Source organism: Schistocerca serialis, chromosome 7 (assembly GCF_023864345.2).
Source record: "Schistocerca serialis cubense isolate TAMUIC-IGC-003099 chromosome 7, iqSchSeri2.2, whole genome shotgun sequence".
Lineage (NCBI taxonomy): Eukaryota > Metazoa > Arthropoda > Insecta > Orthoptera > Acrididae > Schistocerca > Schistocerca serialis.
This window is the reverse complement of record NC_064644.1, coordinates 124,739,898-124,754,184: the sequence shown is the minus strand read 5'-3', so window position 1 is coordinate 124,754,184 and position 14,287 is coordinate 124,739,898. Positions and strand designations below refer to the sequence as shown.

Sequence of the window (14,287 nt, the reverse complement as noted above, 5' to 3'; positions counted from 1 at the left end):
CACACTGACCTCTCTGCATACTTGAACACTTTCAGATAAGAGGAGCCTCGCCGAATATTTACAGCACCTAAGAATAGTGTTATGAAGGAATGGGTACTCAGATCATCAAACAGAATGGGCAATGCAGAAAAAATCAAGAATGTGGGGGAGATGCAAGGAACATCAGCGACATACCCAACTAAAACAATGAAGCAAATCAGCTGACAACGAGCTCTGCCTCAAATGTAATCATGATATGAAATACAGTGAGAGTGCTAGCATAGTGCAAATGCCAAGTTTCTGGGATAGCATAAGGAATGAGTCTTACCAAAATAAAAATGTCAGGAAACATAAAGGTTTCAATTTAAATAATGCTTGAGGTCTGGCACACAGTTATTAAAATCTCATTGGCCATTATAACCACTACAGTTGAAAAACAGTGAATGAATTTGTTTTTCACAGAGTATAAGTGTGAGCTCTGAAATAGAAAGAGCATCAATGGATGTAGTGGGCATTAGGAACTGAACTTGGCTATAAATAGTGGTGTGAGACCAGCAGTAGTTCAGTCTGATTGTAGTCCAGGCAGCAAGTGCACATAACAGAAAAACTTGCAGCACCTGAAGAAGATGGCTGGGTCAATTCATTGAAATGTTATGCTTAAAATGGAAATAACAACTCGACAGAACATCCAGAACAACAGTATTAATCAATTGCACCAAGAAAACCTGAATGATCATGAAGAAAGGTATCTGGAGTAGATAATATTCCCTCAGAAGTGTCGAGCTCTTTGGGAGAATCAATTATGATAAAACTATTCTATCTGATAAGCATGATAATCCTAATTTGAAAGAAGGCTCATGCTGGCATATATGAATGTTATTGACCATCAGTTTACTAAGTCATGGTTGCAAATACTGGCACAAATTATTTATAGAAGGATGTAAAAATTGGAGGAAATCAACCTTAGCTTTGTAGCTCATCTGTTATTCAGCATGTACATTGGAGAATCAGTGAAAGAAACCAAGAAGAATTGTGGAAAAGGAATTGAATTTCAGGGAGAAGAAATAAAACTCAATTTGTTGATGACATTGTAATTCTGTTAGAGACAGCAGCAAAGGGCCTGGGAAGATTTGTTGAACTGAATGGATAATGTCTTAGAAGCCGGCTATAAGATGAACCTATAAGATGAACATCAACAAAAGTAAAAAAATATTAATGGAATAAAGGCAAATTAAATCAGGTGATTATGAGGGACTGAGACATCTATGAGTAATAGATGAGTTTCACAAATTGAGCAGTAAACAACTGAGGATGGCTGAAGTAGAGAGAATAGAAACTGACAATTGCAAGAAAAGCATTTCTGAAAAGGCAAAATTTGCTGACATTGAGTATAAATTTAAGTGTTAGAAGAACATTTCTCAAAGTATTTGTCTGTAGTATAGTGTTGGTCTGGAAACAAAATGTGGTCACTAAACAGTACAGATACCAGGGGAATAGGAGCTCTAGAAGTATGGTGCTTAATGCTTAAGGATAGATGGGTATATTGGATAACTAATGAAGAAGTAGGGAATTGAACTGGATAAAAAAGAAACTTGTGGTAGAAATTGAGTGAAAGAAAGGATTGATTTAAAGGGTTACATCCTGGGCCATGTGTAAGATAAAACTTGTAGAGAGCGAAGAGGGCTTTGTGAAAGTCAGCAGGTTCAGGTGGATATAAGTAGTAATCGTTATGGAGATATGAAGGGGCTCTCACAGGATAGACTAATGTGGAAGACTGCATCAAACCAGTTTTCAAACTGAAGGCCACCACCACCACCATCACCACCACCACCAGCAACATAAAACAAACAGAGGGTCCAAGGAAAGGAAGTGTTCAAAAAGATGATGTTTGGTGGAAATGGACTGGCCACTGAAGGAAGAAGTCCATTGCTCAGATAGATGGTGCTTGGCCAAAGCAAGAATTGGAACTTTTTGAGTGTGGGGCACAAACAGAATACATGCAAATGGCTGTAGAACACTACAAGGAACTTTTGCGAAATGTGCCTTCTGGATACTACTGTGAACCAGCAGCTGAAGTATTTGGGAGGGAAAAAGAATTGATAAGGTTGGAAACTGTCTGACTAAATGTATTGATGTAAAAATAAATGATAGAGCAAGTGACAGCTGGTGTAGTGTACTGTTTCTAAAAAATGTTTCCTGAGGGAGATGAAGTGTGGAGATTTCTCTTAATTACTATTTTTTTTTTTTTTTTTTTTTTAAAGTGATATATTTTCAAAGTATTCTTGCTGATATTTTATCCACCTCTGCATCCCTTCAAACCATGAGGTGAAAGCTTTATGGTAGGCATCTCATGTGAGGTACTTTGGCACATATCATACACAGACAGGTGATTCTCAATACTCATTAGCACACTGAACTTGTATTTGGGAAGACGACAGTTCAAGCCCGTGTCCAGCCATCCTGATTTAGGTTTTCTGTGATTTCCCTAAATCACTTCTTGCAAATGCTGGGATGGTTCCTGTGAAAGGGCAATGGCGGATTTGCGTCCCCATCTCATCCTGATCTGATCCTGTACTCTGTCTGTAATGACCTCGTTGTTGATGGGATGTTGAACACTCATCTCCTCCTCTGAGTAGTCAAATTGATGGTTCTGAATGGTTTCTTTCAGATTGAGGAACAGGAAGAAATTGTGCAAACTTAGATTAGGGCTGTAATGTGGTTGAAGAAGTTCTGGGCCAGTTATCAATGAGAGAGGTGATTTGTACCATCTGGTGAGCTGATGTGTGTGTATGTTGGGGCCAATATCTAGCTCAGACCTGATTTTGGACTTTTTTTTGGGGGGGGGGGGGGGGGGGAGACACACTTCAATAAATCTTGAAACTTCCAGACTCTCCATTTTTTTTTTTTTTTTTTTTTTTTTTTTTTTTTTTTTTTTTTTTTTTTTTTGGGGGGGGGGGGGGGAGACACACTTCAATAAATCTTGAAACTTCCAGACTCTCCAAGTATTGAACTTTGTGACAAACATAGTATGTGGGACATAACTGATTTATTCTGCTTATACAACAGAAGTCTTTATTTTTCAGTGTGGGATGTACGAAGGTCTGATCCAGTATTCTCAATAAAAGAAACAGATGACTATGTCACAAGTATGATTACAAATGAAGATAAACAGTTCTTAGTTTATTCAAGCGGTGAGGGTACTATCACATCAGTGAACCTACGAAGCAGAAAATTGCACTTGCAGGTATTTATGAGGCAACAAATTAAGATGGTAATTAATCAAAGCAGAATTATATATATATATATATATATATATATATATATATATATATATATATATATATCTGCTTGTGTTTGCATATGTGTGGATGGATATGTGTGTGTGTGCGAGTGTATACCCGTCCTTTTTTCCCTCTAAGGTAAGTCTTTCCGCTCCCGGGATTGGAATGACTCCTTACCCCTCTCCCTTAAAACCCACTTCCTTTTGTCTTTCCCTCTCCTTCCCTCTTTCCTGATGAGGCAACAGTTTGTTGCGAAAGCTTGAATTTTGTGTGTATGTATGTGTCTGTTTGTGTTTCTATCGACCTGCCAGCGCTTTCGTATGGTAAGTCACATCATCTTTGTTTTTAATAAACAAAGATGTGTATATGTGTGGATGGATATGTGTGTGTGTGCACGAGTGTATACCCATCCTCTTTTTTCCCCCTAAGGTAAGTCTTTCTGCTCCCGGTTTGGAATGACTCCTCACCCTCTGCCTTAAAACCCACATCCTTTCTTCTGTCCCTCTCCTTCCCTCTTTCCTGATGAAGCAACCTTGGGTTGCGAAAGCTTGAAATTTGTTTATGTGTGTTTTTATAGTCTCTGTCAACATAGCAACGCTTTCTCATTTGGTAAGTTACAGCATCTTTGTTTTTATATATATTTTTTCCCACGTGGAATGTTTCCCTCTATTATATATTTTAATGTCTTTTCAGTCAGAACCATATGAAGAGGAACTAAATTGTGTTGGGCTTATGAGAAGTGAAACAAAACTTATTACTGGCACCTCTAAAGGCAAGATTTACATATTTAACTGGGGAGAGTTTGGTTATCATAGTGATGAGTTTCCCGGCCCTAAGCAGGCAATAAACTGCCTAATTCCTGTAAGTGAGAACATTGTGGTGACAGCTGGCGAAGATGGACTTCTGAGGTAGATGAAATTGTAAAAAAGTCTGAAAGGTTGCTGTATTACTTGACACTGTATCTAATCAAGCTTTTATTGACTTTCAGAGCTACACATTTGTTTCCTCATCGTCATTTGGGCATAGTTGGCCAGCATAAGCTAAATATTGAGGCAGCTGACATATCAGGGAATGGAGAACTTCTGGCCTCGAGCTCCCTTGATCACACAATAAAGTTCTGGAATATAAAATATTTTGAAGATGTGCAGGTAGATGAAAAAAAGAAAGCAAGAAAGAAGGAAATGAATCACAATCTACCATCATCAAAATTTAGGAATTCATCAGATTTTTTTGCTGGTCTGGCATAAAAAATGTGAGATTTGCACATTGTAAATATTGTGATTTTTTTACAAGTGTACAATTCATGAGTAAAGTTTATTTATTCTTGAGGTTTGTTTTAATTACATTATTGGAAAACAGTGTGCAGTCTTTAAGATCAATGTTTTAATTTTTTTTAAATCTGTAAGCTTTACTCTTTGAACTGATTCCAGCAACCCAGCCTCAGTTTAGATGTCTCAAGTTATAAAAATGGAAAAGGAATTGGCAAGAATCCCAAAGATGAGTTTAATTCAAATTCATCATTAGGTATATTAAATGTTGCTTTTCCAAGAGACGAGAGAGAGAGAGAGAGAGAGAGAGAGAGAGAGAGAGAGAGAGAGTTTAATAAATTAGACAACTTTTAACACTAGCCTTTGTGTTAAAAGCTACAGTAATATGGAAAAGGGCAAGTAATATCAGCAGCCAATAATGTTTGTTTCCAAAGAAGGGAAAAAATGTGTAAACAGATGTCTTGTATGAGGATAACAAAAACTGTTCTTTACCCACTCTATCAAACAACTTTTTGTTGTAAATCAGTAGCTTGCACTTGCTAGGTACAATATGCTTGAAACAGTCTCTGTCATTTCCCTTTCTAATCCCTTAGGTTTGGTTTCTCAACTTCATATTTTTATCCAGTTTAAAGATCCTCTTGACTCCGAAAGCTAAAATTTGTCTTGTTTGGCATGATTTCAATTCCTGTTATTTCCCAAACTGTGTTCTACACGATATTCACCTCATGGTGTGCTTTCTGGGATCCTGTATGTCAGTCGGTAAAAACTGACCCCTTATACAATGAAGCACCAAAGAAACTGGTATAGGCAGGCGTATTCAAATACAGAGATATGTAAACAGGCAGAATACGGTGCTGCAGTTGGCAACGGCTACATAAGACAGTTAATGTCTGCCGCAGTTGTTGAATCAGTTACTGCTGCTACAATGGCAGGTTATCAAGATTTAAGTGAGTTTGAATGTGGTGTTATAGTCAATGCATGAGCGATGGGACACAGCATCTCAGAGGTAGCGATGAAGTGGGGATTTTCCCATATGACCATTTCATGAATGTACTGTGAATATCAGGATCCGGTGAAACATCAAATCTCCTGTGGCCGAAAAAGGTCCCGCAAGATCGGGACCAACGACAACTGAAGAGAATTGTTCAATGTGACACAAGTGCAACCTTTCCACAAATTGCTGCAGATTTCAATGCTGGGTCATCAACAAGTGTCAGTGTATGAACCGTTCAATGAAACATAATTGGTATGAGTTTTCGAAGCCAAAGACCGACTCGTGTATCATTAATGACTGCAGGACACAAAGCTTTACGCCTCACCTGGGCCCGTCAGCACCAACATTGGACTGTTGATGACTGGAAACATGTTGCCTGGTTGGATGAGTCTCAAATTGTATCGAGCGGGTGGACATGTATGGGTCTGGAGACAACCTCATGAATCCATGGACCCTGCATGTCAGCAGGGGACTGTTCAAGCTGGTGGAAGCTCTGTAATGGTGTGGGGTGAGTGCAGTTAGAATGATATGGGACCCCTGGTGCTTCTAGATATGACACTTACAGGTGACACATATGTAAGCATCCTGTCTGATCACCTGCATCCATTCATGTCCATTGTGCATTCCGATGGACTTGGTCAATTCCAGCAGGACAATGTGGCACCCCACACATCCAGAATTGATACAGAGGGGCTCCAGGAACACTCTTCTGAGTTTAAACGTCGCCGATGGCCACCAGACTCCCAGACATGAACATTATTCAGCCAATGTGGGATGCTTTGCAATGTGCTGTTCAGAAGAGATCTCCACCTCCTCGTACTCTTATGGATTTATGGACAGCCCTGCAGGATTCATGGTGTCAATTCCCTCCAGCACTACTACAGACATTACTTGAGTCCATGCCATGTCATGTTGCGGCATTTCCGAGTGCTTGCACGGACCCTACAAGATATTAGGCAGGCGTACCAGTTTCTTTGGCTCTTCAGTGTTGGATCACTTTGTTGTATGTCTGTCAAAGACCCTTTTTCCTCAGTACAGGTAGACATATGAAGTTGAAATTTGTCACACACTTAGGTCTATGGTTTCTTGGTGGTGTAGAAAATGAAAGCCTCTTAAGTCAATGCAATCAAAAGAAACCGTCATTTATGTCCCATATTTTGACACTTGAAAACTAAATTATTTCATGTTGACCGAGAATCATGACATTTGGAAAGAGTATGGTTTCATAATAAAAGTAAAGGAAATGTCAGAAAATTGTTAATTTGTGATCATATCACACAAAATACTATTTCTTTTGTCATTTATTATCCAACTTCAAACATTCTTGAATATCATGGAATTCCTGGGACCGATATGTTGCCAGTATCAGTGTCAATAACAGGCAGAAATCATTGAGATTCTCGATTCCCAGGATTGGTGAACTGTCAACATACATAAGTAAGTTTGTACAGAACCCTGAGAATGTGAGTCGTGCTCGTACGTGGCCAGTTTTTAATCTGTTATATTCAGTCCTCACACTGCTAGCTAGATCACTCATAGTGGAGAAAATATTGGATATAAACCAATATGTAAGGGCAGCTTAATTTATTTTTATGTTCCATACATAAATACTCTTGATATTCGAATGAAGCTACTGAAAAATTAATAGTTCAGTTGTTAAAGGTCTAAATAAATACTCTGAACAATGTGTAGTTATAAATTAAGCTCATTTCTTTTATTAAGCTAATTATGAAATAATCACAAAACAGGATTCCCACGAGACAAAAAGTGATTGAAATGTGTTATTAATTGTTTGCATCCCCTCTCCCAGAACAGCTCAATAAGATCATGTGACAAAGCTTTAACATTAGAACTGCTGGACTTTTTGAATGTTTCACACCATGGTAGTGCTTAAATTGGCATTGCTGTTTTTTCTTTTAACGCTTGTTAATTTAAAGGATGTATTATTTTATTTTCATTTATAGTTATCATTTTTATTTGTGTCAGGATTCATTTTGAGATAAAAAAATTGTTTTTTTGTTATAATCACAAGTCCTAAGTGGAAACAGTGCATTGCTTTAGCTTACTTTTGTACATTTTCGCTGGTGACACATATATTAGTTGCCTTGTTCTTGTAATCTGACCCAATGCTGATTACAAGAAATACTTTTCAGCATCTTTTTCACCAGTTCATGTCATAGTTCTTTGCTGGGACACAGCAGAAACTGCTCATAACGGTTGACTTTCCCTGTAGCTGCTGGCTAAAGAATTATTGCAGTTCTTCTTCATTGCTCTTTTGCCATCATCCCATACTTACCCTGGGTCACCATGGTTCTTATCAGATTTGGCATTGTTAATGTTATAGTGTGGCCGGATGTCCTTCCTGTCACCACCCTTTTACCTCTGAGGACAGAATTTGTGTACTCCAACTGTCTGCATGTAGTGTCATCCACATGAAAGGGTGCGAACATTTTCTAAATGTTAGTGAATCTCATAATTGAGGCAGGATAAGGGTATTGGCCTGGTATTCACCTGCTCAGTGGAGAAACTGCCTCAGACTGACCAGCACACCAGCCCTCATTGTTAATCCTCTGGGTGGAGTCGATCCAGGACTGACTTGGCCCCAATCCCTAGAAGTGGTATGCTATCACGCAGTTATCCGAGCAAGTAAAGAACCCATGCATATATTCTGGCCTACTACAAAGTATTGTAAAACACATGTACTGGCGACTCCATGAAGCCTTTTGCTGAATATTTTCTAGTCATGTGGTCCAATATATCAATGTCGCTTTTCGTTTTCCATATCTTAATAAACATATCACGGTAATCAAAAAGTGATGCTTTTTACATTCTAACTGATGTTAGTTATCTCTATAGTAAGGAAAGTGCTGGCAGAATGTAAATAATTTAGGTGTAAAGGAGACACTCACCAAGTGGCAGAAGCATTGAGTTGTCAAGAGTCACACACACACACACACACACACACACACAGGGCCAGGATTGCAGTTTGTCAAGTGGTCTAGGGAAGGGGAAAGGTTGTGTCATGTGGTCTGAGTAAAGGGAGTAAGAGGCAGAAAGTAGGAATAGGGGTTGGGTAGCTAGCAGCTCCGTGGGAGGCAGCAGCCCTGCCGCCTGTGAATCCAGGAGGGAAGAGATGGCAGATATGCAGGCTAGGCATATGGCACACAGTGAGGATGACACGGAAGTTTGGACTGGGAGGGGATGATAGGACATAGGAGAGTGTGTTGTAAGAATAACTCATATTTACGAGGTTCAGAAAAGCTGGTGCTGGAAGGAAGGATCCAGATGGCACAGGTTGTGAAGAAGCCATTGAAGTCCAGAATATTGTGTTGTGCCACAGGGAGGTCAACATTTTTCTTGGCCACAGTTTAGCGGTGGCCATTTATTCTTGTGGACAGCTGGTCGGTTGTCATGCTGACATAAAAAGCTGTGCAGTGATTGCAGCAGTACACCGTGTTGACATGGCTGTTCTCTCAGGTGGCTCTGCCTCTGAGATGGGACAAGTCTGTGAAACTCCAGTCCTGTCACAGGTTTATCCTATATCATCCCATGCAGGACCACGTGCAAAGCAGCCTTGTCATATAACTTTGCTACAATCACTGCTTTTTGTGTCATCATGGCAACCAACAAACTAACCACCAGAATGAATGGCCACTGCCAAACTGTGGCCAAAAACAAAGTTGACCACGCTATGCTGCTGAATGCGACATGTTAGAGTTCAGTGGCTGCTTCACAACGTGTGCCATCTGAACCCTTCCTTCCAGCACCAGCTTTTCTGAACTACATAAATGGGAGTCATCCTTACAAAACAATCCTTTGCTTACACAATTCTGGCCACAGTCTCTGCTCCACCCTGTCCCTACACCTTGTTCCCAATGGTTTCCCCTTCTTCTGTCTAGTCTACCTCTCCAAATTCATGTCTTCACATCATTCTCATTGTGGTGTCACCGCCAGACACCACACTTGCTAGGTGGTAGCTTTAAATCGGCCGCGGTCCATTAGTACATGTCGGACCCGCGTGTCGCCACTGTGTGATCGCAGACCGAGCGCCACCACAAGGCAGGTCTCGAGATACGGACTAGCACTCGCCCCAGTTGTACGGACGACTTTGCTAGCGACTACACTGACGAAGCCTCGCTCCTTTGCCGAGCAGATAGTTAGAATAGCCTTCAGCTAAGTCCATGGCTACGACCTAGCAAGGCGCCATTAGTAACATTGCATGTATCTAAAGAGTCTCACTTGTATCGCCACAATCTCCAGATGTACCAAAAGGATGGATTAAAGTTAAGTATTCCAGAAGCTACGTACTTTTCTTTATAGCATTCATTACGTATCCTGTTTCAGACCTCACGCCATCCTGCTTTAACTTAGCGCGTGCCTTTCGGCTTCCTCTCCTCGTGTCTAGGCTGTCTTGCCTAGACACAACACTCATCATTTGCTACATATCACTGGCACAGGATGTGTGTATCACATGAATTAGCCCATGTACCTGAGTGCCGCCCCTCCCTCCTGCATTCGTAGCCAGCACACCTTCTGCCTCCCCAATCTCTCTTCGTACTTCCTGCCTCTTTCTCCCACCATCTATCCCACCTGACATAACCCCCTGCCAAACTGCAAACCCAACATCGTGTGTCTAGCTGGCACAGTGTAGGGGCACTCGTGTGTTTCTCTAGCTCATCAAATTATTCCCCCCCCCCCCCCCCCCCCCAAAAAAAAGGTAGCAAGTTTTCATTCCATTTTGTGTGTGCCTGTCAACAAGTCAACCATTCTGCTATTCAATGAGTGTCCTCCTTTACTCCTTAATTGCATATATAATGCTGGTATAGCAACGATACGTAAAGGAGTTTCTGCTGAGTTGTAGCTTCTCTTACTAGCATTCCATATGAGCAACCAACAGAGAGCTACCTTATTTACCTTAGCTAATTGAGCTATGCACAGCACTTTTTAAAAACAATAGCTCGATAATGGGGTGGGTCGAGCCACAAACATCTCCTTCTGTGCCCAATAGCTAACTTGCTGCAAATAGTCTACGCATTGGCTAGAATTGCGAATTAACAAAATCAACGGAAATATTAAATAAAAGCCACGAGAAGAATTAATAAAACAGGTTCTTTTCTAAAGTCAATAATAGGTGTAGATGATATCAGTGAATTTTGTTGAATAGTGTTTATCCATGAAAGTATATCCCATATAAATGGAAAATGGTTCAATGATAACTAGTTATAGACAGAATGATGATAAAATCCCTGAGCTAAATAGTCATTAAAGATTCACAAGAAACTAAGTCCATTTCGTGATCATAATACATGAAATATTTGCCAGCTTTTAAGAGTTCAATATGATGATTTACAAATTAACACATGTGGGATAATGAGTAGGAACTCATACTCTGTCAGTGCTCAATTCCGTAATGTGATGGGGAAAAAGTTAAAATTTCTGTTTTGGAGCATGTTCAGATGTTGGAACAGATAAAGTATTTTAGCAACCATTCATCATGCAGAATCTATTACACACACAACTGGATGACACATGTTACCACAGGCAGGTCTTCCTTCTTCAAGAACTCACCGTGAAGTACTACTCAAGAAGGGTTCAACTCCACTTGACTCCAGCAGTGTTTTACCATTGTCTGAAGATTGTCCCCACCAAAACATAAATTGTTCTACTCAACTTGATTTCTTTCCGCATTAACTAATATAGTACAACAATATTTAAATAAATAAATGTTATAAATACACTCAGAACATTCACAATAGATATAAATAAAGTTTGTTCATAAATAAATAAGCTACCTATCTTGTGTAGGTGTGCTGACCTCACTTTGCTGCTGTGACTGAGAATTGTACAAAAAAATGCAGTATTCGTCACAAGTGATCACACAACTGAATCATTCATGGACATTGGCAGTCCTGTCAAGATGATCAGAGCACACATTATTTTAATTGTGCTTCTGCTTGGTTGTGAGATTTCTTACTGCCATTTTGGCACAGACCTTCCCACGTGCAAAACTTTGGTCAAGATTTGATGTATGGTCAAAATGTTTAAGTGTAACAGGTCACCCACCATCCTTATTGTTAAACATCAGTCTAATCTCACAAGAGCACATGCACATTTGACGTTTTCGTTGGTTTTGAAGTGAAGGTCTCCCTGAGCGAGATTCATCTTCTGTGTGTTCTCGGACTTCATAAAAAGGTTTGTGCCAGTGAAAAACTTGTGCTCTTGATAAGGAATGTTCCCCATAGGCCTGTTTTTTTCGTAACACACAACAAAAACACAACTTCACTGATGGCACTCTCAAAAATCACGGGATAGCTGTATAGAGCACTGGTCTACAGAACAACAACAACACAGTGTTGCCAGATCGCTCAAAGCCTTGTGAGTCTCATTACTTTTCTCGCCCACCTTGTAAATTAACATACATGCCACGTTCTTCATTTTAAAGGTGCAGCTCTGCCACCATTGCCTCTCATAATGTTTATCTCCCAGTGTGAGTTCCTTTTGAATATCACTTTTTTTTTTTAAAGGCTGTTCAGATTTGAGTTGAGGCCTCTTTCCTTGTTCACCAATGGAATCTTTTGTGACTTCTGCTGGAACACCACTCTTTTGGTTCCAGAAAAGCATACTTACTTTCTTCATGAACATCGATAATTCCAGTTACAGGTAATTTCACCCCCCCCCCCCCCCCTCCAAACACGTCTCTCTCAGAAGAACATTTTCAGTGTCCCTTACTTTATCCTCCTTGATATACATTATAACTTCTGATCAACTCTTACTCTTATCATCTATTCCTAGACTCTCCTGACCTGCCTCTGAATTATCTGTAGCATTTAAATCACCCTCTAAATTCGTCATTTCATCATTCTCATTAGCATGTTTCCTTCCTCTGAAGTAACGATTTCAGTAGCTGCAACCCCCTCAAACTAACGACACAACTTACTTCCTGTCCCTTAAACATAATCTCACTTATTCCCACTGAAGCACTACTAAAGTTATCACAATTAGCTCCATTAACATCCGCTGATATCCCATAAACTTTATTACTTAAAATTTCCTTTACGTTGATTGATACATTATAAAAATTACCACTAATAACTACATCAACCTCTGCCAGCACACCACACAAATTGCCACTACTGCATCACACCACATCAGCATTGATGGTACACTTGAATTGTCAATTTCAGATCTGCCTCTGTCTCCGTAACATTTTTGCTCCTCTCAGACACCACCGTCCCTTTACATTCTGACCTACTGTCTATCACATTATTTTTCTTTCTACTCCCAATTATGTTCTCATCAAGAACCTTCTTTTCACTTTCATCAATAAATGCACATATTCCTTTCTCCAAGATATCTAAATCAATAGCTTCAACCTTTACAATTTCAGTACCTAAACTGCCACTTTAATCTCCCTTTAACAATATAACACCCACTTCTGTCGATGCATAATGAAATTTGTTACCAGCTGATGTGACTTCTGTTACACTGCTCTCACAATTATCGCCACATATTGCAATCAATATACCACATAATTCATCTCAAGCTGATGACGCTTTAGCTACACTGTCTGTACAGATATCTTCACATATTTTTATGGATTCAGTATCACGTAAATTACTTTCACCTAGATTACTATAATTGTTAGTACTGACTAGTGCCTCATCAGAATTCATCACACATTCCACCTCCACCAAATATGAATTAATTCCATCATTCACTTCCCTTTCACAAAATAAATATTTTCAGCCCTTTATCATCCTTATCAAATTCCTCAACACATTGTACAATATTTCTTGCACCAGCTTGTGGTGCTTAATGTTATTCCTCATATTACTGTTACTTTTTACTACCTCCATTTCCAACATTTCTGACTTTTTTGCCAAATTTTCAAGAACCATAGAATTTTTAAAATAATGCGTCCCCTGGACCTGAGATGCGGTTATTACCAGTTTTCCAACCTCTTATGCTGATTGGTGTTGCATTTAAAGAGGTTCCTCAAATCTTAGTTCCTGGATCTGTTTCCTGTTGTGACCATTTCCGTTTCCCCTCCGATTATTTTTGTTATGATCATGATAATTATTTTGATGGTTATTATAGTTCTCGTACCAATTTCCCTGTCTACTGTTCTCAATATGCAGTTTGCATTTCAGTGCCTGTTCTAGTTTTTCTACAGACTCTAAAAATTCATCAATGGAATTTTTCGGTCAGTGGACCAGATCCCATAGTAAAAATTCTGGTGAGCCTCTCTTGAGCATTGTGATTTCCATTAACACTCTCAGAGGATTATTTACATGTGTTATAGTGGAAGTGAAAGTTTCAGGGAAGTATACCATCACTGGTGATAGTGCACCATCAACATATGCACCAACTTAGTCACTTCACACACACAAAAATGCCGCATCTACCCACTTCCATGTTTGAAACTTGGTCCATTTAGGAATTCATTCTGAATTTGCATTTGTTTTGCTTTATTACAGAATTTGGCCAGGAAAGAACACTTTATAGGTAGTGAATGAAGCACTCATTAAATTTGTTCTTGATTGCTCGCAAGAAGTCTTTTCATGTACTTAATTCTAACTTTTTCCAACAGCCCTTGCACAAAACTGTCTCTACATGCAGCAATGAAATCAGCTGGATGGCGTTTTCTATGATTAGCAAAATACATTGTCATTCCTGAATTAACCCATGGAACACCTATCACAGTCGCAACCTGATTCGATGCTAAAGAATTGAATTCTGCTTGTACGTCTTCAACCTGCTGTTCC

At 39.5% G+C, this 14,287-nt stretch overlaps 1 protein-coding gene across 2 annotated transcripts in view; it reads left to right on the top strand.

The window, feature by feature from the left end:
- Window positions 1-4,586, top strand: part of LOC126412689 (WD repeat-containing protein 55 homolog) — a 43,004-nt gene extending 38,418 nt beyond the window's left edge. For both annotated transcript variants that reach the window (XM_050082400.1, XM_050082399.1), the window contains exons 5-7: window positions 3,063-3,223; window positions 3,954-4,168; window positions 4,249-4,586. In XM_050082400.1, the coding sequence (XP_049938357.1) occupies window positions 3,063-3,223; window positions 3,954-4,168; window positions 4,249-4,507 (635 nt within the window). In that variant the 3' untranslated portion in view covers window positions 4,508-4,586. The remainder of the gene's footprint in view (window positions 1-3,062; window positions 3,224-3,953; window positions 4,169-4,248) is intronic.
- The last annotated feature ends 9,701 nt before the right edge of the window (window positions 4,587-14,287 follow it).